At 47.0% G+C, this 21,373-nt stretch overlaps 1 protein-coding gene across 10 annotated transcripts in view; it reads left to right on the top strand.

Moving 5' to 3' along the window:
* The window catches only part of CHD2 (chromodomain helicase DNA binding protein 2), a 65,931-nt gene that overhangs the window by 37,883 nt on the left and 6,675 nt on the right, over positions 1-21,373 (top strand). For all 10 annotated transcript variants that reach the window (XM_083474960.1, XM_083474961.1, XM_083474957.1 and 7 more), the window contains 20 exons: positions 859-1,049; positions 1,888-2,076; positions 3,180-3,342; positions 4,454-4,606; positions 5,735-5,806; positions 6,578-6,727; positions 7,922-8,070; positions 8,217-8,313; positions 11,757-11,849; positions 12,362-12,535; positions 13,462-13,637; positions 14,034-14,075; positions 15,153-15,292; positions 15,429-15,567; positions 16,411-16,561; positions 17,449-17,571; positions 18,064-18,192; positions 19,082-19,222; positions 19,443-19,577; positions 20,083-20,261. In XM_083474960.1, coding sequence (XP_083331086.1) covers positions 859-1,049; positions 1,888-2,076; positions 3,180-3,342; positions 4,454-4,606; positions 5,735-5,806; positions 6,578-6,727; positions 7,922-8,070; positions 8,217-8,313; positions 11,757-11,849; positions 12,362-12,535; positions 13,462-13,637; positions 14,034-14,075; positions 15,153-15,292; positions 15,429-15,567; positions 16,411-16,561; positions 17,449-17,571; positions 18,064-18,192; positions 19,082-19,222; positions 19,443-19,577; positions 20,083-20,261 — 2,786 coding nt within the window. The remainder of the gene's footprint in view (positions 1-858; positions 1,050-1,887; positions 2,077-3,179; positions 3,343-4,453; positions 4,607-5,734; positions 5,807-6,577; positions 6,728-7,921; positions 8,071-8,216; positions 8,314-11,756; positions 11,850-12,361; positions 12,536-13,461; positions 13,638-14,033; positions 14,076-15,152; positions 15,293-15,428; positions 15,568-16,410; positions 16,562-17,448; positions 17,572-18,063; positions 18,193-19,081; positions 19,223-19,442; positions 19,578-20,082; positions 20,262-21,373) is intronic.

Raw genomic sequence — 21,373 nt, forward strand, 5'->3', positions numbered from 1 at the left:
TCCCAGAGACACAGCACTTAAGTTTTGCCCTGCTCTGAAGTTGCCATTCAGACATGGAGGATAAGGCAGCTAGCCACGATGGCTCTGCTCTGCTGCTACCGTCAGAGGCAGTACAGTTCTGAATATGCTGGAAGGGGAGAGAGTTCTCATGTGCTTGAGGGTATCCAGCTTTCCTGTAATGGGAAGGGGGCCAGGTCTCAGCAGCACAGCAGATGAGTTACGTGCAGAAAATCCCCAGTTCAATTCCTGGTATTTCCAGTTAAAAATACAAGCTGGTTGCCAGGGATGGGAAAGTTCTCCTTCTGCCCAAGACTACAAGGAGCTGCTACCAGTCAGAGTAGATAATTCAGAGCAGGATAGAACTGCTGTTGATATGTGGGCAGAGTGTGTAGCCTAGAACTTCCCCCAGAATCCTCTGCAACACACTCTGGCCCCACCTGCATTATAAAGCAGTATCCTATCGCTTTAAACTTGTCAGGACTCCCCCCCCCCAAAGCACCCTGGGAACTGTAGTCTGTTAAGGGTGCTGAGAGTTGTTAGGAGACCCCTGGTCCCCTCACAGAGCTACAGTTCTCAAGAGTTTCCTGGGAAGAGTGACTGATGGTTAAACCGTTCTGGGAATTGTAGCTCTGTGAGGATAGTAGGGGTTGCCTAACAATTCTCAGCACAAACTACAGCTCCCATGATTCTTTGGGGGAAGCTGTGGCTGTTTAAAGTGGTATCATAGTGCTTTAAATGGAGATGGGGCCTGTGATTTTCTGGGGGGCCAGTGTGCAGAGTTCCTTTGGCAGATGTAGAAAAGAGCTTGCCGGAAGAGCTAGTAGGTTTGAAAAAGACCTTGTTGATGTGTTGCTCTAGACTGTTCTGGGGAGCATTAATTGGGCCTTCTTGGGTGTGGACGAAGCGCATCGCTTGAAGAACGACGACTCCTTGCTGTACAAGACGTTGATCGACTTCAAGTCGAACCACCGGCTGCTCATCACTGGGACGCCCCTTCAGAATTCTCTCAAAGAGCTCTGGTCCCTGCTGCATTTTATCATGCCAGAGAAGTAAGCCTCCTTACTATGCATCAGAAGTTACACCTGCCTCCAGGGCAAATGGAGCACAAAGGGCGCAGAGCGGTGGGAGCATGAGAGGTTGGAAGAAGCTGTGGGGGTATGTGTGTGTTATGAGATACTGCAGAGGGAGCCACCAAAAGTGCAGGGATGGGTTTTCTGAGCAGTCTCTTAAGCCTTCCTTCCTTTTTTGGAAAGGGCTCCTAGACCCTAAGGTCAAAAGTGAACTTGCATGCTTCTAATCCTTAATGCAGCAAAAGTTGGCTTGAAAGGACATTGCCAGTGGCAGCTTTTAACGTGGCTGGGCAGAGAGCTCCTTATCGGGCAGGGGGCTCTGTCCTTGCCCCCTGCCCCCCATGTTTAGCAGCAGAAGAAAAAGAGAGAATAAGATAAAAAAGAGAGAGATGCAAATGTACTCAACGGAGCTACAGTTCATCCAAGCACAGAAAATGGCAAAGGGGTTTGTGGCTGAGTGTGAGTACATGCATGGACATGGGTGTGGGTGTGAGCATGTGCCCAAGTGAGTGTGAATCCAAGTGTGTGTGCCTGTGAGTATAAGCGTGTATATATGTGAGTGTGCAGACTCTGGGCGAATGCCCAGCACCTGCCGCTTTCATCTCCACCCTGCAGTCTCTTTCCTTCCTTGCCAACACAAAGTGAGAATCTGCTGCAGATGGTTTTGAAAGAAATTCTGTTCTGAACCTGCAAACTAGTGCAGAATTTGGGCAGCCTTTGATATTTTTTGAGGGTGGGTGGGTCAGAAAGAGGAGGAAGAGGGAGTCCTGCCAGCTCATCTCCACCGCCCCTTTTTGTGCCCTGTTCTCACTGTCAGGTTTGAGTTGTGGGAAGATTTTGAAGACGACCATGGGAAAGGGCGCGAGAATGGCTACCAGAGCCTCCACAAAGTATTGGAGCCATTCCTCCTGCGCAGAGTGAAGAAGGACGTGGAGAAGTCCCTCCCTGCCAAAGTGGAACAGATCCTGCGGGTGGAGATGTCTGCCTTGCAGAAACAGTATTACAAGTAGGTGTCTGGTGTCATGGCCAGGACTTTCCAGAGAAAGATTCTCAGTACACCTCAATGCACCATGGGGAATAAGATTATTAGATAAAGGCCCCTGTGAACCCCAATATCACCCCACAACCCGAAGAGGTTGCCTGATGTATCTCTGTGTGATTTATCCTTTCCCCATCTTTGCATGTGATTTGGAGTATTTGTTTCCCTCCTGATGAAAAGATAGAGTAGCATTAGCTACCCACAGGAGGTTCGCTCTTGCATCTCTGCATGAGTCACTGCCAGAGTCCTATCCAGGCCAGTGACTCGTATAAGAGCCCAGGAGCCAGGTTCCTCCAATAGTAGTAGTAGTTTTTGCTTCTGGCATCCTCTTTGCCAGCCTGGTCACCCTCCAGATGTTTGGGCCACAAGTTCCACCAGCTTCAGCCACCTGTGGTTCAAACTGCCTGAAGGGCAGCAGGTTGACAGAAGCACAAACACCCTTTCAGCTTTACAAGTGGCCTCCGAGTTTTAATTCAGAACCAGTGAGTCCCTCCGCTTTCTAGAAGACACGGGGTTTGTGTAACGTCAGGCTGTTTAAATTGCAAGCGGCAAAAGCTGCATTGTGGATGTCCTTAAATTCCAGGACCATTAGGAAGCAGGGAACACCTTTCATAGTTATAAGTGAAATCTGCAGCAAAATGTTGCAGTATGGAGTTTGCCCGGTCAGCCACACCCTCTTCCAGGATACTCCATTCCATTCTCCCCTGCCCCCCTTTTATCCTCCCAACAGCTCATCAAATTTCTGTGCTCGTGGCACTTTCTCTGTTTTCATAGTTCTCATTTGGAGGGTCCCTCCCCCCACCTCAAATACCTTGAAATATTATCTTTTGTACTTTTGCAAACGTCCTGGTGATACCTTTGCTTTGAGCATGATTGCTACAATTGCGGCTGGATTCAGGACCCATGCTCACATATGGATTCCTTACTTCCCTTGTGCTCGGTCTCTGTGAACTCGCAGCATGCCCACTTGGTTAGGATCGTCTCCCCAAGTCCCCTTGCTGGCCAGCCTTGGAACTAACACAACTGGGAGTTCATGTCTCCTGACGCCCCGTTCCCGGCTTGCTCTGCAGGTGGATTTTAACACGCAACTACAGAGCGCTCTCTAAAGGCACTCGCGGGAGCACGTCCGGCTTCCTGAACATCGTGATGGAGCTGAAGAAGTGTTGCAACCACTGCTATCTGATCAAGGCCCCCGAGGAGAATGAGAGGGAGAACAGGCAGGAGCTGCTGCTGGTGGGTAACGTGGAGGGAGGGAGGGAGAGGGACAGCAAGGAGGGAGCACATTGGCCCATGTGCTGGTTACATAAGCCTGTGGGGCGGCTGCATTCAGAATGCTGCGCAGCTGCTTCGCTTCAGCAAGGTCTTGCAGAGTTGGAGAAGGGTCAGAAAAGGGCAAACCAAACGGTCAAGAGCATGGAGCAGCTTTCCACCATGAGGAAAGATTGCCACATTTGGGACTTTTTTTTCTCCAGCTTAAAGACAAGTAAGAGGCAACATGATAGACGTTTATACAATATGCAGCATATAGTTAAACTCTGGAACTCCCTCCCATAGGATGGTCACCAACTTGGATGGCTTTAAAAGAGGACTGGGCAAATCCATGGAGGAGTGCACTTATTAGTGGTACTAGCCATAGCGGCTATGCTCGGAAGTCATGCTTCTTACCAAGGGGGGGGGGGAGTGCTCTTGTGCTTGAATCCTGGTTGACTGTTTCCCACAGGCAATCTGAAAACAGGATGCTGGACTAAGTGACCCATTGGCCTGATCCAGTAGGCCCTTTTTATGCTCCCCGTTGCACACTGCTTCTGGACATCTTCTGTGTTAAATGTGTACAGATGTGCAACATCTGTATAGCATTTTTAAGTGTTTGAAATCCTTCACATGCATAGTCTAGCTGTAATCCATGGGAGAGCTCCATAAGGCTCTGTTTTAGGCTACATTCCAGTAGCCCCGCACGACCCAGAGGTTTCCTCACACCTAATTTCTTCACCCAGGCAAGCAGAATCACAATGCAAGAATTCTTTCCAGCCATGCAGAAGTACTTGAACAGGATATGTGAGGTCTGTGGCCTGGGGCGAGTCCTAAGGGCCAGATAGATTTTCTTAGAGGGTCATACTTGGCTCCTGGCTCTTAAGTTCTCCACCCCTGCTGTAAGCTAAGCCAGCAGCATTGTCACCCATATTACAGATGGAGACACTGAGGCTAAGACAGATCGGCTTGCCTGAATCCCCCCATGTCAGTTCATGGCTGACTAGGCGAGATTCAAACGAGGGATCTTCCTGATTTGTAGGGCTCAGTCCAGGTTGGAAGCGCCATTTGCAAATGACCACCATGTCCTCTTCAGTCTTTAATCAGGAGCAGCGGGAAGCTCATCCTCCTGGACAAACTGCTGAGCAGGCTACGCGAGAGGGGCAATCGAGTCCTCATCTTCTCCCAGATGGTGAGAATGCTGGACATCTTGGCAGAGTATCTGGCCATCAAGCACTACCCTTTCCAGGTGAGGCTGCCATGTGGCTTCTGGCTTGGTTGGTTCAAAGGGGATGGTCTCAGGTAAGCTTCAGGTGTGGAAACCAAAGGTGCCTGGGAAGAAAAGGAGGGGATGATGCATTTTGTATTTTTATTATTGAATTTATACCCCACCCTTCCTCCCCAAAGAACCCATGTACTCCTTATGCATCACACATAGGTCTGCAGAGGACTTCCCTCTGATGTTAAGATACTGTGGGCATACAGAGACCGTGTAGTTCGGTTTCCTGAGAATCTCGGCTTTTATTTCGAAGCAAGCAAGTTTCTAGTCCTTATGGTGTTCAGGGGGCACATCTCAGCCCGGCAAAAGTACTTTTTAACTGGAGACATTTGCTGGTTTGGCCTGGGACTTCATCCAGTGAAGCTGAATGTTGGAATATTCAGGGTGGATAGAAGAAAGTCATTCTTCATGCAGCGCATCGTTAAACTATGGAACTCACTCCCACTGGAGGCAGTGATCAGATGGCTTTAAAAGAGGATTGGACAAATGCATGGAGGAGAAGGCTATCAATGACTACTAATCGCAAGGGCTGTGCTCTGCTTCCATGGTCAGAGGCAGTAATGCTTCTGAATACCAGAAGCCACAGGGCGGAGAGTTCTCTTGGCCTTGGGTCCTGCTTCCCACAGCCACCTGGTTGGCCACTGTGAGAACAGGATGCTGGACTAGATGGGCCACGGGCCTGATCCAGCAGGCTCTTCTTACATCCTTATGGGACCCTCTGCATGGAAATCTGCCGTTGAGCTTTGCTCTTTCCACGTGGCCTCTTGTGTCTTATTCCTCCTCATGTATTTTTTTTTTAAATAAGCGCTTCCACAAGCAGTTTCTGGCTCAGGGCTTGTAATGGGAGCTGTGGAGTCACCTGGTGCCTGTTGAGGCTTCCCGGGCACCGTCCCCTGTGGCAACAAGGTTATTTTTAATCAGTGTTATTTTTAAAGTGTTGCCTTGCTCCAAGCTGGTAGAAGCTGGACAGGGATTTGACTTTCTGAACCATCCGCTGCAGCAATACCCAGGGTATTGTTTTTGTGTGAGTGTGTGTAGGTGTGTAAAAGCAGTGATTCCACCAGTGTCCTTTGATTCAATCACTGTCGTTCTTTGCAGCGCCTGGACGGCTCAATCAAAGGCGAGATCCGAAAGCAGGCGCTGGATCACTTCAATGCTGACGGCTCAGAGGTAATGATCATTGTGACCTGCCCATTCAGAGGGAGGGCAGCAGCTGGCGGGGTCTTCTGAGGGGAGGCAGCGAGTACCACAAGAAAAGGGATATCATATTTATCATCTTTATCAGCCATTCGTCGCTGATAAAGATGGTGGATTACACCAAAATGGCGAAAATGACCGGGAATATCAGAAACCAGGAAGGCAGAAACTTTAACAAGGAAGGGGGACAATTTATAAGTTATCAAACAAAACACTGTAAATGACTAAAAACTTTGGCAGGATTATAGTAACACTTGTAATGTATGAAAAACTAAGGTAAAAATGGATTTTTAAGATAAATGGAGAAACTATAAGATGCAATAAAAAAAAGTTTGACAATGGAAACCATGGAGACGCGCGTGGAGGGAAGCCTAAGAGTTCAGGGACTACTATGTGATTATGATTAATGTTTAAATTCAAATGTATATTGTAAAACTGAATAAAAAAAATTAAAAGGAAGAAAAAAAGAAAGAAAGGGGATATTGTTGCAAACATTCTGCAAAGATTTTTTTGGGGGATTGAAACTTTTCCTTTCTATCCAAGCTTTGTCCCTTGCTAGCCAGCCAGATCTCTTTTTCAGAAACATCTCTGCATAAATCTGCCCTCTAGTTCCCCAAAGGTTTTCCCTCCAAATGAATATGTGTGTCTATGTGTGTGGTTATTGTATTGCAAATCACTTCTTTGGAATGCTTCAGGGAAGCAATTCATGTGCTTAGCACTGAGGCCCTTTTTCCTCCTCCTCAGGACTTCTGTTTCCTCCTGTCCACGCGAGCTGGTGGCCTGGGGATTAACTTGGCCTCTGCCGACACGGTGGTCATTTTCGACTCGGACTGGAACCCTCAGAATGACTTGCAGGCTCAGGCCCGGGCTCACCGGATAGGGCAGAAGAAGCAGGTCAGAGAAAGAGCCGAAGCTTTCATGTTGCAGCCATGGATGGGTGGCAGCAGCCCCTAAGATTCTGGAACGCCCACAAAGTTCCTGCAGGCCGTTTTCCTGGGTTGTTTTCCTTCGGACATGACAGTTACCTCTTAGTTCTGTGCCAGTTGCTTTCTTCATTCCGTAGGTGGAGAGGGAGACGGAAAGATAGGATTTGAGGTAACACCAGGAGAAAGGGGTATTTTCTGCCCTGTTTCAGTCATGGAATCCTATTTGCTATTTTTCTTAGAGGCTTAATAAGATGCTGTTATTCATTGTTATTATTGAATTTCTATCCTGTCCTTTCTCCCAACGGTGCCCAGGGCGGCAAACATCTAAAAGTTTAAAAGAGGATCGGACAGATTCATGGAGAAGTTTTTTATTGATTTTTAAAAACAACATGAAGACCAATTAAAAAAAACACCATTTGAAAATAATCTAATAACAGTCGTGGCTCTCCCCAAATAATTAGTTTGTTGGAGACCCCCCTATTTCTCTCCCAGAGCTATATTCCCAGAGTTTTCTGGGAACAGGGCTTGATTGTTAAACCTCCCTGGAATTGTAGCTCTGTAAAGGGAATAGGGCAGGCATGGCCAAACTTGGCCCTCTAGCTGTTTTGGGACTACAATTCCCATCATCCCTGACCACTGGTCCTGTTAGCTAGGGATGATGGTAGTTGTAGTCCCAAAACAGCTGGAGGGCCAAGTTTGGCCATGCCTGGAATAGGGGGTCTCCCAACTACTCTCGGCACCCTTACCAAATACTTTGAGGGAAGCCATGACCATTTAAAGTGGTATCATAGTGGTTTAAATGTATGGTGCAGATGGGAGCCTTTGTAGAGAGGTAATTCCACAGTTCAGACCTCTACTTTAGAAGCAGCCACAGTCATATAGCGCTCTAAGGCATTAAGGGGAAACAAAAGCTCTAAGCTGTTTACCTGTGGCACCTCCTTCGAGCTCCTCTGGCTTGCAGGGCAGGAGTCAGGGGCAAAGTAGTAGCTCATCTAACAGAAGGGCCCCTCAGGTTCAGTCTTTGTCATCTTCAGTTAAAAAGATGTTGCGTTTACGGGAGAAAGAAAAGCTTTTGGCTTTCATGCTCTGGGGTAAGAGAGGAACCGTGATCTGACTCTCTGGAAAATGGAGCTTTTATCTGTACCCTTTCCTCCCCCTGCAGGTGAATATTTATCGATTGGTTACGAAGGGGACGGTGGAAGAAGAGATTATCGAAAGAGCCAAGAAGAAGATGGTATTAGACCATCTGGTGATACAGCGCATGGACACCACTGGTCGAACTGTTCTGGACAACAACTCTGGCAGATCCAAGTAAGGGAGATGAGGAAGGATGGGGACAGGTTCTCTTGAGGACTATAGATCTAAACTAACTAGTCTCTCTTGGGTGTATATCAGCCTTCCTTGAGATGCTGCCCTCCAGTAGGTCCAACGTCCACTTCCTTCTTGTTCCCTTGCAGCACAAACCCTTTCAACAAAGAGGAGCTGACGGCCATCTTGAAGTTCGGTGCGGAAGACCTATTCAAAGAGCTGGAAGGGGAAGAGTCTGAGCCACAGGTGAGCCGAGCTGGAAGGGTTTTTTGGTTGGCACACTTTGTTAGAGATGGTTCCCCCTCTGAAGGTTGTATTCAAAGCTACAGTGGTACCTTGGTTTTCGAACGTCTTTGTCAACGAACATTTTGGTTTTCGAACACCGTAAACCCAGAAGTAAATGCTTCGGTTTTTAGACGTGCCTCAGAAGTTGAACTGGAAATGCTGCTTCCGTATTGAGTTTTCTGTTTTGAGGCTTCCATACTGAGTTTCGGTTTTGGAACTCGAATGGTCTTCTGGAACGGATTACGTTCAAAAACCGAGGTGCCACTGTAGTCCTACCCAGACCAGGCCCACAAATCAAATCAAATCAAATCTTTATTGTTACAGGCAATGACCAGTATTCAATAGACCCATGAAAGTTATTAGAGCTAAGATAGTTGCGTTAATTAATTTCAGTGGGTTTACTCTGAGCAGGACCATCCCAATGAAAAGGAAATGCAAGAAAGCAAAGTGGCTGTCCAACGAGGCCTTACAAATGGCGGGGGAGAGAAGGCAAGCAAAATGTGAGGGAGATAGTGAAAGATATAGGAAATTGAATGCAGATTTCCAAAAAATAGCAAGGAGAGACAAGAAGGCCTTCTTAAACGAGCAATGCAAAGAAATAGAGGAAAACAACAGAATGGGAAGAACCAGAGATCTGTTCAAGAAAACTGGAGATATGAAAGGAACATTTCGTACAAAGATTACCATAATAAAGGACAAAAGTGGTAATGACCTAACAGAAGCAGAAGACATCAAGAAGAGGTGGCAAGAATACACAGAGGAATTATACCAGAGAGATATGGATGGCTCGTACACCCCAGGTAGTGTGGTTGCTGACCTTGAGCCATATATCCTGGAGAGTGAAGTCAAATGGGCCTTATAGAAACCCCCCAGATTACAAGCCAGTGGAAGTGATGGTATTCCAGCTGAACTATTTAAAATTCTAAAAGATGATGCTGTTAAGGTGCTACACTCAATATGCCAGCAAGCTTGGAAAACTCAGCAGTGGCCAGAGGATTGGAGAAGATCAGTCTACATCCCAATTCCCAAGAAGGGCAGTGCCAAAGAATGCTCCAACTACTGCACAATTGCACTCATTTCACACACTAGCAAGGTTATGCTTAAAATTCTACAAGGAAGGCTCAAGCAGTATGTGGACCGAGAACTCCCAGAAGTGCAAGCTGGATTTAGAAGAGGCAGAGGAACCAGAGACCAAATTTCAAACATGCGCTGGATTGTGGAGAAAGCTAGAGAGTTCCAGAAAGACATCTACTTCTGCTTCATTGACTATGCAAAAGCCTTTGACTGTGTCGACCACAGCAAACTATGGCAAGTTCTTAAAGAAATGGGAGTGCCTGATCACCTCATCTGTCCCCTGAGAAATCTCTATGTGGGACAAGAAGCTACAGTTAGAACTGGATATGGAACAACTGATTGGTTCAAAATTGGGAAAGGAGTACGGCAAGGCTGTATATTGTCTCCCTGCTTATTCAACTTATATGCAGAATTCATCATGCGAAAGGCTGGGCTGAATGAATCCCTAGCCAGAATTAAGATTGCCGGAAGAAATATCAACAACCTCAGATATGCAGATGACACAACCTTGATGGCAGAAAGTGAGGAGGAATTAAAGAACCTTTTATTGAGGGTGAAAGAGGAGAGCGCAAAATATGGTCTGAAACTCAACATCAAAAAATCGAACATCATGGCCACTGGTCCCATCACCTCCTGGCAAATAGAAGGGGAAGAGATGGAGGCAGTGAGAGATTTTACTTTCTTGGGCTCCATGATCACTGCAGATGGTGACAGCAGCCACAAAATTAAAAGATGCCTGCTTCTTGGGAGAAAAGCAATGATAAACCTAGACAGCATCTTAAAAAGTAGAGACATCACCTTGCCAACAAAGGTCCGTATAGTAAAAGCTATGGTTTTCCCAGTAGCGATGTATGGAAGTGAAAGCTGGGCCATAAAGAAGGCTGATCACCGAAGAATTGATGCTTTTGAATTATGGTGCTGGAGGAGACTCTTGAGAGTCCCATGGACTGCAAGAAGATCAAACCTATCCAATTGTGCTCACATGAAGGACAGATCATGAAGCTGAGACTCGAATACTTTGGCCACCTCATGAGAAGAGAAGACTCCCTGGAATAGACCCTGATGTTGGGAAAGATGGAGGGCACAAGGAGAAGGGGCTGACAGAGGACGAGATGGTTGGATAGTGTTCTCGAAGCTATCAGCATGAGTTTGACCAAGCTGCGGGAGGCAGTGGAAGACAGAAGTGCCTGGCGTGCTCTGGTCCATGGGGTCACGAAGAGTCGGACACGACTAAACGACAACAACAACCCTCTGAGCAGGATTAATTTTTGATACAAGCTTGTATGTTTCTATGATACCAACAGAGGTGAACAACCCCATACCAGTTCCCAAGCTGGTGTTCCACAAGGAATAAATTTATTTCATTCTTTATTCTTTCATTTATAGGATTCCTTACCTACCCCTTTCACCGCAAGGTCCCAGGACAGGTTATGACGATATTCTAATACAGTTATAAAATCAAATAAATCAGTTTATGATTGTAAAACTAGCAAGACCATTATAAATGGAACAGGGGACTTTAAATTCAACAAAAGGAAGTGGATCCCCCAAAACAAAATACATTAACTTCCAAGGGGCAGGGTAAAAGGTGTGTGTCTTCAGCTCTGTGTGGAAGCTGTGGAACGATGATGTCAGGCATTGTGGGGAGGGAGTTCTAGAACTGAGGGGCCATCACAGAGAAATCCCTCTCCTGGGCTACAACTGCCAACACTTCTGAAGGTGACGGAGCGACACTTAGGTACTCCTCTGCCGGTACCCTGGGAGGGCCTGTAGGCAGGGATGGAGACAGCGTTTCAGATATTTGGGGCCTTAGTAGTAGTTGCTCTGTGAGCAATGCAGAAAATTATTTGTTGTGAATCTTAATGCGGTGTTGAAAGGGGCACACTCCTCTACAGTCGTACCTTGGTTGCCAAACGCCTTGGAACTCGTACGTTTCGGCTCCCGAACGATCGAAAACCGGAAGTGAGTGTTCTGGTTTTCGAACGATTTTCAGAAACCGAACGTCCGGTGTGGCTTCCAATTGGCTGCAGGACGCTCCTGCAGCCAATCGGAAGCTGTGCCTTGGTTTTTGAACAGTTCTGGGAGTTCAATGGACTCCCGGAACACATTCTGTTCGAGAAACAAGGTACGACTGTACTTTTGAAAGAAGCAAAAAACCCGGGTGTCTTTGCTTTTAGAAAGTTTGGGAAATGCTGGACTACGCTATCCGGTCTCCTTCCATCTCTCTGAGCACACTTCTCCCACATCCCCCCCCCCCACTGAGTTCATTCTTACTCAGTATTCGGTTATTGCAGATTCTGATTCCATCCTGTCTTCCCCACCCCTTCCAGGAAATGGACATCGAGGAAATTTTGCGCTTAGCCGAAACCCGAGAGAACGAAGCATCCACGAGCGCCACAGATGAACTTCTGTCTCAGTTCAAGGTATGGACCTGTGTGGGTGGAGCATAAAGCAACGTTAGCATGTTTTCAGTTATTTTTTATTGAATTTATATCGCAGCCTTCCTCCCCAAGGAACCTAGGGGCAGAGGATAAGACAATTTAAAAATGAAATGAGAGCATTCTCAAATAGGAATATGACCAACCCTGTGAAGATGTGATGGTTTCAGATCTTACAAGAAGTACCAGCACAGATGGCAGATAATTTTGTCAGTGGCTGTAGAGCAATTGTGTCCAAACTTTGTCCCCACCTTACTCTGGAAAAATTCCTGCAGACACTCATGATTGTGACCCGGGTTCAAATTCCTTCACGGTCCTGGTGGCCTTGGAGAAGGCATGCACTTGCAGCCTCAGTTTCCCTTCGTCTTAGCTGGTTCCTTCTCACACGGTGTCATTGTGAGGAGACACACACACACAGAGAACATGGGATCGGTTCGAAATATTTTTTAACCTGGTGACGAGGAATGAAACCTGGCGGGTGTTTTATCCTTTTGTAGGTGGCCAACTTTGCAACGATGGAGGAGGAGGAAGCCGAGCTTGAGGAGAAGTCTCAGAAGGACTGGGACGATATCATCCCAGAGGAGCAGAGGAAGAAGGTGGAGGAGGAGGAGCGGCAGAAGGAACTAGAGGAGATCTACATGCTTCCCAGAATCCGCAGCTCGGCTAAAAAGGTATGGCCAGGGCAGGGCGTGTCCTTCTCAAGTTGAACCCAGACCAACCACTGCTAAGAATGTAAGAAGAGCCCAACTCATTCAGGCCAAAAGTCCATCTAGTCCTCCTGCGGCCACTTGATAGGGGGATGTAAGCAAAGGCAGATGATCGCCCCCAAAGGGTTTACATTGTAAATTTAGGAAGTCGGGGACGTCGGAGGCTGAGCTTAGGAGGTGTGAGAGAGGGCAATGCAGGATTGGAGACTGCAGAGTGGGTTAAGCGGGTCCCTTGCAGATTTCAGTTTCCCCTCTTGCAACCTCTGCTTTTTGAAATGCAAAGCAGGGCCCCTCGTTGGGAAGGAACATAGGAGGCTGACTTACATTGAGCCAGACCATAGAGCTCAGTATCACCTACCCTGGCTGGTAGCTGCTCTCCAGGGGTTCAGACTGATCTCTCCGAGCCTTGCCCAGAGATGCTGGGGTCTTCTGCCAGCAAAGCAGATGCTTTACCACTGAGCTGTGGTCCCGTGCCTTTAAGGATTAAGTTTCCACTCCTCATGGTTTGGAATAAAGGGCTGATTTGAATAGCAGCAAAGGAAGCTGCCTTAAACCGAGTCAGACTACTAGCTCAGTATTTTCTACACTGGTCCAAGCTCTCCAGGGTTTCAGGCAGGTGGCAGTCCCAGCCCTAGCTGGTATCAAACCTGGGACCTTCGGCATGCAAGCAGATGCTTACCACTGAACAATGGCCCTTCCTGAACAAGTGGGTCTGTTTTTATAGGCGATAGCTGGCACATCAAAGCTCCAGCAGTACACTGGAAGCCTTTCACCCTCCTCCTCTGCCAAAATATCTGGGGCATCCTGAAGTGATGAGAGCTCAGGGGCTAAGATGCCTCCTGCTGAAAGCAAGCAGCCTGGCTGATCTGTTGTCCTTTCTGCCCCCATAGGCTCAGGCCAATGACAGCGATTCGGATGTTGAGATGAAGAAAAAGCTGCAGGGGTCGTCCGGCTCGGAGAGCGAGACGGAGGACTCAGACGATGATAAAAGACCCAAACGAAGAGGGCGGCCCCGCAGCGTCCGGAAGGACATGGTGGAAGGCTTCACGGACACGGAAATCAGGAGGTCAGCACTGATGCCTGATGGGGTTTCATCTGCGTTTATTCCTCCCCCTGCCCAGGAGTCTTGAGCAGGCTCCGATACTTCTTAAACTCATTTTCATTTAAGCGAAAAAGCCATTTTTTCCAATTCAGAATTACTTTATTTACCTGGCAGCTATCCCCCCCCCGCCCCACACAGCCAGCAAAGCTTTGTGATAACGCTTGGAATTCCAGGGAGATTGTGGTACTCTTGGGATGGGTGGCACAATCATGATTTGGGAGCTGGAGTTAGCAGCATCCCTGACTGCCTTTTGCCATAGTTAGGTGACCAGCTCCACAGAACAAGTTTATTCAAGTAAGAATGCACTTGCTGGAACTCTTTTGACAGCTGTTGCCCCATTTTTTTGTTTGAACCCCGCAGGTTTATCAAGGCCTACAAAAAGTTTGGAGTTCCCCTGGAACGGTAAGTGCTGATCTATTTAGTTGGGGGTGCCAGGGATTACACTGAGGGTACTGTTACTATTTTTTATTTTACTGGATTTTTCATCATGGCTTTCCTCCCCGAGAAGCCCAGGATAGCAAACAATACATTTTTAAAACAAAAACATTACAAAACAGATAAAAATATTCTAAAAAACAATTAAAAACATGTTAAAACAATTAGAAACATTCATTTTTTTCTTATACGTCAACTTGATTCCCCCCCCCCCCGATAATAGCATTATATAAATATATTTTAGAAATGATAAACAACAGCAATTACAGTTTTAAAACATTCTACCATCCAATGATCTTGAGGCTGCCACAACATTTGTGGGCCACCAAATTTCTGGGTAGACTGGAATGTTTTCCAATTCTGCCTGAGAGTTGATAATGATGGAGGCAGACATACCACGCTAAGGAGGGTAATTCCCAAAGTTCCCTGGGAAGAAGGATTGATTCTTTAACCCACTCTGGGAATTGTCATACTGTGATGAGAATGGGGGTTTCCTCACAATCCTCCGCACCCTTAACAAACTACAGCTCCCAGGATTCTTTGGGGGAAGGCTGTAGGATGTGGCATTTCATTTCATTATTTCATTTTTATTGATTTAACAATAGACATGTGGTACAGACTAACACATGATACAAACCATAACAGAACGATACACGGAGCATATTCAGTATATAAGTCAAATTAAAGAGATGCAATTAAATATAGCCAGTTTCTTAAGATGTGTCTACATAGCCCAGGAGTGAGTCATAGGAGGAGTACATCTATGGCTCTCCCTAGTTATATATATATATATATATAGAGAGAGTGTGTGTGTGTGTGTGGAGACCTATCTGCATCAAAACCGTCTGATTTGGCTCTGCCCCAGACTACACGTCTATGTCTGACCAGATGTTCAGATAAAATCACATCCCATACATTGATAAACGATGCCTCTGGCAGAGGAACTGTTGATGAGTTCCAGTGTGGCACTGGGTTATGAACTATCTGCTGCCACGAGGGAGCTGCGCTTCCATTCACTTCATTGTCCTCTTCTCCCCCCTCCAGGCTGGAGTGCATTGCCCGAGATGCGGAGCTGGTAGACAAATCGGTGGCCGACCTCAAACGCCTCGGGGAGCTTCTTCACAACAGCTGCGTTTCGGCCATGCAGGAGTACGAAGAACACCTGAAAGAGAACCCTGCAGAAAGTAAGTGGAGAAGAGTCTTGCACCCAGGAAAAAGGGATTGGTTAAAGCACTTGGATCCTCATTCTTTTCAGATAAGCAACTCACCCCTTCCCCCCTGTTGCTTGTAGCTGAAGCATCTGTGGCTCTTTTTCCCCAGACAAAGGACCAGGGAAGAGAAGAGGCCCCACCATTAAGATTTCTGGCGTCCAGGTGAACGTGAAAGCCATCATTCAGCACGAAGAGGAGTTTGCAATGCTGCACAAGACCATCCCAACGGACCCGGAGGAGAGGGCAAGGTGAGTCTGAAGCTTCCTGGGGATGCAGGGAAGAAGAGCGCAAGGAGGTGAGAGTTGGCGTAGAGCAGTGGCAAGAGAGGCCTGACTTTCAGCTGCTTTCCAGATTGCAGCTTTGGTTTATCTGTAAATTAATGGGACTCACTGAGCTTCTGGCTCACCCCTTCATCTTCAGACTCCCAGCTGACTTTCCTTTCTTTAATGAGATAGGCAGAAGAGAATATTCACAGGGGAGCCCTCGGTGGGTCCAGAATGAAGTCCTGCCTCTCAGAATGGGTGTTCATCGCATGTTACATTCAAACCAGTGTACGCATCTGGACACATCTAGTTGGGGTGCACAAACAGTTGAGCTGTGGACTCATGGTTATCTGCATGTAACACTCAATGTATCTAGCTGTGTACATACCATAGTGCAGCTGTGCTCAACAGGTGTACACTCTTTTCACACACCAACACTTGTACATGTGTAGAGAAAGCTTGCACCTCAGTGTAATGGGTGAAGAAGCCTAAAACACTGGAAAGTTTAGGTGAGAAAGACACAATTTTGTGCCTTTACTCTCTCTCCCAGTCCCCCTTCCGTTGCAGACCTTTAGAGGCATAGAAAAAGAACTCTGATGTAAAAAGTGAAGAGAGACAGTGTCGTTCAGGGGTTATAGTGTTGGACTTAGACCTGGCAGGCCTGTGTTCAAATCCTTACTCGGCCATGGGTGACCATAGGCCAGCCACCCTTACCCTAGCTTACCTCACAGGGTTGTTGTGAAGATAAAATGGGGAAGGAAGAAAACCATATATACCATCTTGAGCCAAACAACAAAACCTCTTACCTGCTCTCCCATTAAATTGCAGGTTCTGCCTGACTTGCCGTGTGAAAGCTGCCCATTTTGATGTGGACTGGAGTTTGGAAGATGACTCTCACTTGCTGGTGGGAGTATATGAACATGGCTACGGGAACTGGGAGCTCATCAAATCAGACCCAGAGCTGAAATTAACCAACAAGGTACAAGAAACCTCACATGCAGAGACCTGGTTTGCATGTATAACACTAAGCCATGGTTAGTTTGGCCAAAGAGTGGTTTGTTTGGCTGTGCAAACTCAGCCAACAGACTAACTGAGGTTTATTTTCTCCCAGCCAAACCACAACGTGAAGCCACAATTTGCTGTTGGCTTACAAACTGTGACATGTTATGGCTATGGTTTAGTGTTATGTTTGAAACCATAGCCTTGCTTAACCATGGTTTGTTAGGCCACTCCACCCTGGATCCTCACTAAGCTGTTGAGGCAAAGCTAGTTGGAAAATGAAAGCTTCGGAGAAACAAGATGCGCCTTGTTTGCAGGTCTGTGAACATGGTTTGTTGAACGAGCCATAGCTAGAACAAACCATGGCATACTATCATGTGTGAATGCAGGCAGTGCGTGTGTGTCTGCAGCCAAGTGTTTGGCTTCCTCCATAGATAATTTCAACCCTCCACTGAGCAACCAGCCTTAAATCAAAACAAGTAATGGCAATAATGGGGCAAAACAACATCTCTGGAAGTCTGTTGTGCTCAGGGAAACTGGGTATAAGTTCTGTGGTTCAAATGGCAATGTATTTTGCTGTTGACTACACCCTGCAAGGCTCATGGAAAAGCTGGGCAGAAGAAAAAGAAACATTTATTTATACTCTTAAAGAATGCTGCCTCTTAGAGCAGAAAACACTGCTCTAGTGTTTGGATTACTGATGGATGTCCAATTCCCCCCACTTTGAATTCTTAATCCACTTCCCCTTTTTCTTAGTTGTAGCTTTCTGTTTCTTATATTTGGAAAGCAGTATATGTGTGGGGGCGCTTGTTGTCAGACCTTTGCTGCCCATGTCCTTAAAAACATTCTCTCTCCCCCCCCCCCCAGATCCTTCCTGTTGAGACAGACAAGAAGCCTCAGGGGAAGCAGCTCCAGGCACGAGTTGACTACTTGCTGAAACTACTCAAGAAAGACATGGAGAAAAAGGATGGAACGAAAGAGGTGGAAGAGGTCAGTTCCACCATGGATGAATTGCAGCAGAAAAGGCAGAGTCACTAGACCAGGCCTTGTGCATTTCACACATCTGACTTGGCACTGCAGTAGTGCACAGGTCAGCTTTCTAGTCTCTGTGGAGGCAAGTGCATGCTTTGGAAACATACGGATGGGGCTTTGCAAAATCTCTCAAACCAGAGTGAGGGCTGAATAGGACCCCCAGGTCTTTTAAAGCAGCATATGCCAAGCCTGGTGCCCCCAAGTTTGGACCACAGGTCATCAGCCCCATCCAGCACAAGTGTGTTTCTGTTAACATCAGCATCAGGCCGCCTAGGGCTGATGTGAGTCGTAGCCGGTCCAGAACTCACAAAGAGGGGGCACCATGTTAGCAGAATGCGCCGTGCGCTACAAGGCTTTACATCTCGGTCTGTGTGTCATCTGGGAGGGAAGCTTTCCTTGGGAAGTTGCAGTTCTCCTGCTCGTGACTGACTTCTTCTTCTCTCGACTTAGACCAAGGCGAAAAAGAGGAAGCCCCGCACAAAGAAGGAAAACAAGTCTCTCAAAGGGAGAGATGAGCATGGGAATGAGGTCTCCTCTCCTCGACACTCGGACAACCCCTCAGAAGAAGGAGAGGTCAAGGTAAGCCCAGCTTGGCAGGTCTCCTGTGATTCCACATGCCCACCTGCGCAATATCTGATGTGCAGATTCTATTGTGTTGAATAATATAGACAGCTGGCAGATGAAGAATCGGAAGTTCTCTTTTTTCTGTCCTTCCTTCCTTCCTTCCTTCCTTCCTTCCTTCCTTCCTTCCTTCCTTCCTTCCTCCCTCCCTCCCTCCCTCCCTCCCTCCCTCCCTCCCTCCCTCCCTCTCTTTCTTTCTCTCTTTCTCTCTCTCCTTTTCTGGTCTATGTTTTTATTTAGATCAGCTTTTTAGCTTTGATAAAGCAAGTATTTGATATTTTTGTATTCCTTTTAAAATTTATTCCCCACCGCCCCCAAAAAAATCCACCAGGAGCTGGTGGCTAAGATTTTGTTTCCCAGATGCCTCTCCTCAGGCACAGCCAGCAGAGCCCCTTCCCCTGTTCAGCTTCTGTAGTCTTTCTCCGCTCCCCACAATGATAGCTTTGAAAACCAGGTTTGTTTTTTTAAAAAACAAACAAACCCATAATAGCTGTGCACATTAGCCTCATGTGGATGATCCATGCCATTGCTGTTCCATTCAGATTATGGCTTGTGTAGACTATAAATTGGCCCTTCAGATGTCTCGGACTACAACTTCCATCATCCACAGGCAGAGGTGTTATCACAGTTCAAGGATTCATTCCAGCTAGGTAGAAGCACTTAAGGGCTGGTGAGGAAGAGAAGGTGGGGTAGAGGAGGGGCCTGGATAGAGTCACTAGGGCCCGATACAGAGGCGCAGGGGACGAAATTCACCACCACCTAACCTGCAATCCCTCAGCCCTGAAATAAATGAAATAGGTTTGATTTTTTCTCCCCTCCCCTTCCTGCTTTTCCCCTTTCCTTGCAGGAGGATGGCTTAGATGGCAGCCCTGTGAGAAAGAAGCAGAAGAAGAAAGAGGACAAAGAAAACAAGATAAAACAGACGGCAAGCAAGAAAGAAAAGGAAGAGGAGAAAGAGAGGAGGAAGACAAAGGGCAAAAGAGAAAAGGTAACGGAGATTGGCTTGCTCCACAAGGAAAAGTCACATAGGAATCAGTTTAGCAACCCTGGCTGAGATACTGAGTAATAATTTCTCCCGCAGAACTGTATCAGGAACTCCCTTCTCTGGCTTCAGCCTGGCCTCATCTCTCTCGTTTCTCTGTGTGAAATTACTGCAAATGCCGTGCTTTGTTTTTATGTTTGCCATGCCTCGTTTTGTCTTTTTACAGGCCAAAGGCAGCGATGCCAAATCTGCAGGCAAAGGGAAGCGATCTCAGGGCCCCGTCCACATTACAGCTGGGAGTGAGCCCATCCCCATTGGAGAAGAGGAAGAGGATGACTTGGACCAGGAAACCTTCAGCATAGTAAGTATTTCCTCATGGGGTCAGGGAGGAAGGGGTCCCATTCGTCATTCCAGCCCCATGAGGTTTAGACTAGTTGATCTCATCTTTGGGCTTCAGAATTTTTGCAAGCTACTTGATTCAAGTCAGCAGCATGTACCTTTTCATTCATTTATTTAGAAGCATTTTATATACGGCTTTGTATTTCAAGAAACCCTTAAGCAGGGCACAGTAGGCAGTGGTATGAGCAGGTTGGGTTTATGGCGGGTGGTTTGGACTACAACTCCTAGCATGCATTGGCCAGGGCTGATGGGAGCTGTAGTTCAAAACACCTGGAGTGCACCAGTTGTGGAAAACGTTGAAAAGGCAGAATGAATGCTGGAGGTTCTGTCCCATATGTGGTGGCATGAGCACAAATAATCACGAATTCACAATTTTCGAAAGATGGCTAGGGCTGCCCCCTGTAGGAAGGCGGTAAATAAATCCTCAATAACGTGTAGCTTTGCTCTCTCTGCTGCTCCCCTCCCAGTGCAAAGAGCGGATGAGGCCTGTCAAAAAGGCTTTGAAGCAGCTGGACAAGCCAGACAAGGGACTGACGGTGCAGGAGCAGCTGGAGCACACGCGCAGCTGCCTGCTGAAGATCGGCGACCGCATCTCGGAGTGCCTGAAAGCCTACTCAGACCAGGAGCTCATCAAGCTCTGGAGAAGGTAACCAGCTCCACCTACCCGCCTGCCTTCCTGCCTGTCAGGCCTTCCACTGCGCTCTGACGCTGGTTAGCTACTGAGGTCAGGTTTAAGGAAGTTGGCTTACAACCTTGGCCCACCTAGCTGTGTATTGTCTACCTTGACTGGCAGCGGGTCTTCAAGGAACAGCTGCTCCTCATGCAGAAGGTCCCAGGTTTGATCCATGTTTGATGTAGTACAGTATTTTAATATATTTTTTGGAAGCTGCCCAGAGTGGCTGGGGAAGCCCAGCCAGATGGGCGGGGTATAAATAATAAATTATTATTATTATTATTATTATTATTATTATTATTATTATTATTATTATTATCCCTTGGAGATCTGCCGGTCCGTATGGACCTTGGTGGACCATAGATCTGACTTGGTACGAGGTAGTTTCTTCAGTCCCTATACCTTTGGGGGAAAGAGCATCCCACTTTGTGTGCAGAAATCCCCAGGTTCAATCCCCAGCTATTCCTGGTAGGGCTTGGAAAGGCTGCCTCTCTAAAGCCCTGGAGAGCTGCTGCTGGTCAGTGTGGACAACATTCAGGTAGAAGGATCAGTGGTCTGCTTCTTTTATAAAGAAGCTTCCTATTCATTTCATTTATTAGACTTACTAGTTGCTCGTCACCTGAAGGTCTCCAAGCAACTTAACAGCAAGGACAAGGTATACAACGCACCCTGTGCTGTAAGCTACCCTGGCAGAAATGCAATATAGCGAGTGCAAGATGTAGGAAGTCACCTTATACCGAGTAAGATCATTGGTCCATCTAGCTCAGTATCATCATCTCCGATTGGCAGCAGCTCTCCAGGGTTTCAGGCAGGGGGCATCGTGTCCCTATGTAGAGATGCTGGGCATTGAATCTGGGACCGCCTGCATGCAAAACAGATGCTCTCCCACTGAGCTTTTACATTTCAAAATATTTTGCAAAATATCGGTTGCTTTGGCTTAGAATTTAGATTTAGGGGGGTTTTTTAATGAAGGAATTAACGATACCGGAGTTTAGATAGTAAAAACATGTGTTGTAAAACGGCTAATAAAATGGAGTAAAAAAAACCAAACATCAAGGAAGGGAAGGGTAGGAAGTCAAGAAGAA

The sequence above is a fragment of the Podarcis liolepis genome (genome assembly GCF_965112155.1).
Source record: "Podarcis liolepis genome assembly, chromosome: 14".
Taxonomy (NCBI): domain Eukaryota; kingdom Metazoa; phylum Chordata; class Lepidosauria; order Squamata; family Lacertidae; genus Podarcis; species Podarcis liolepis.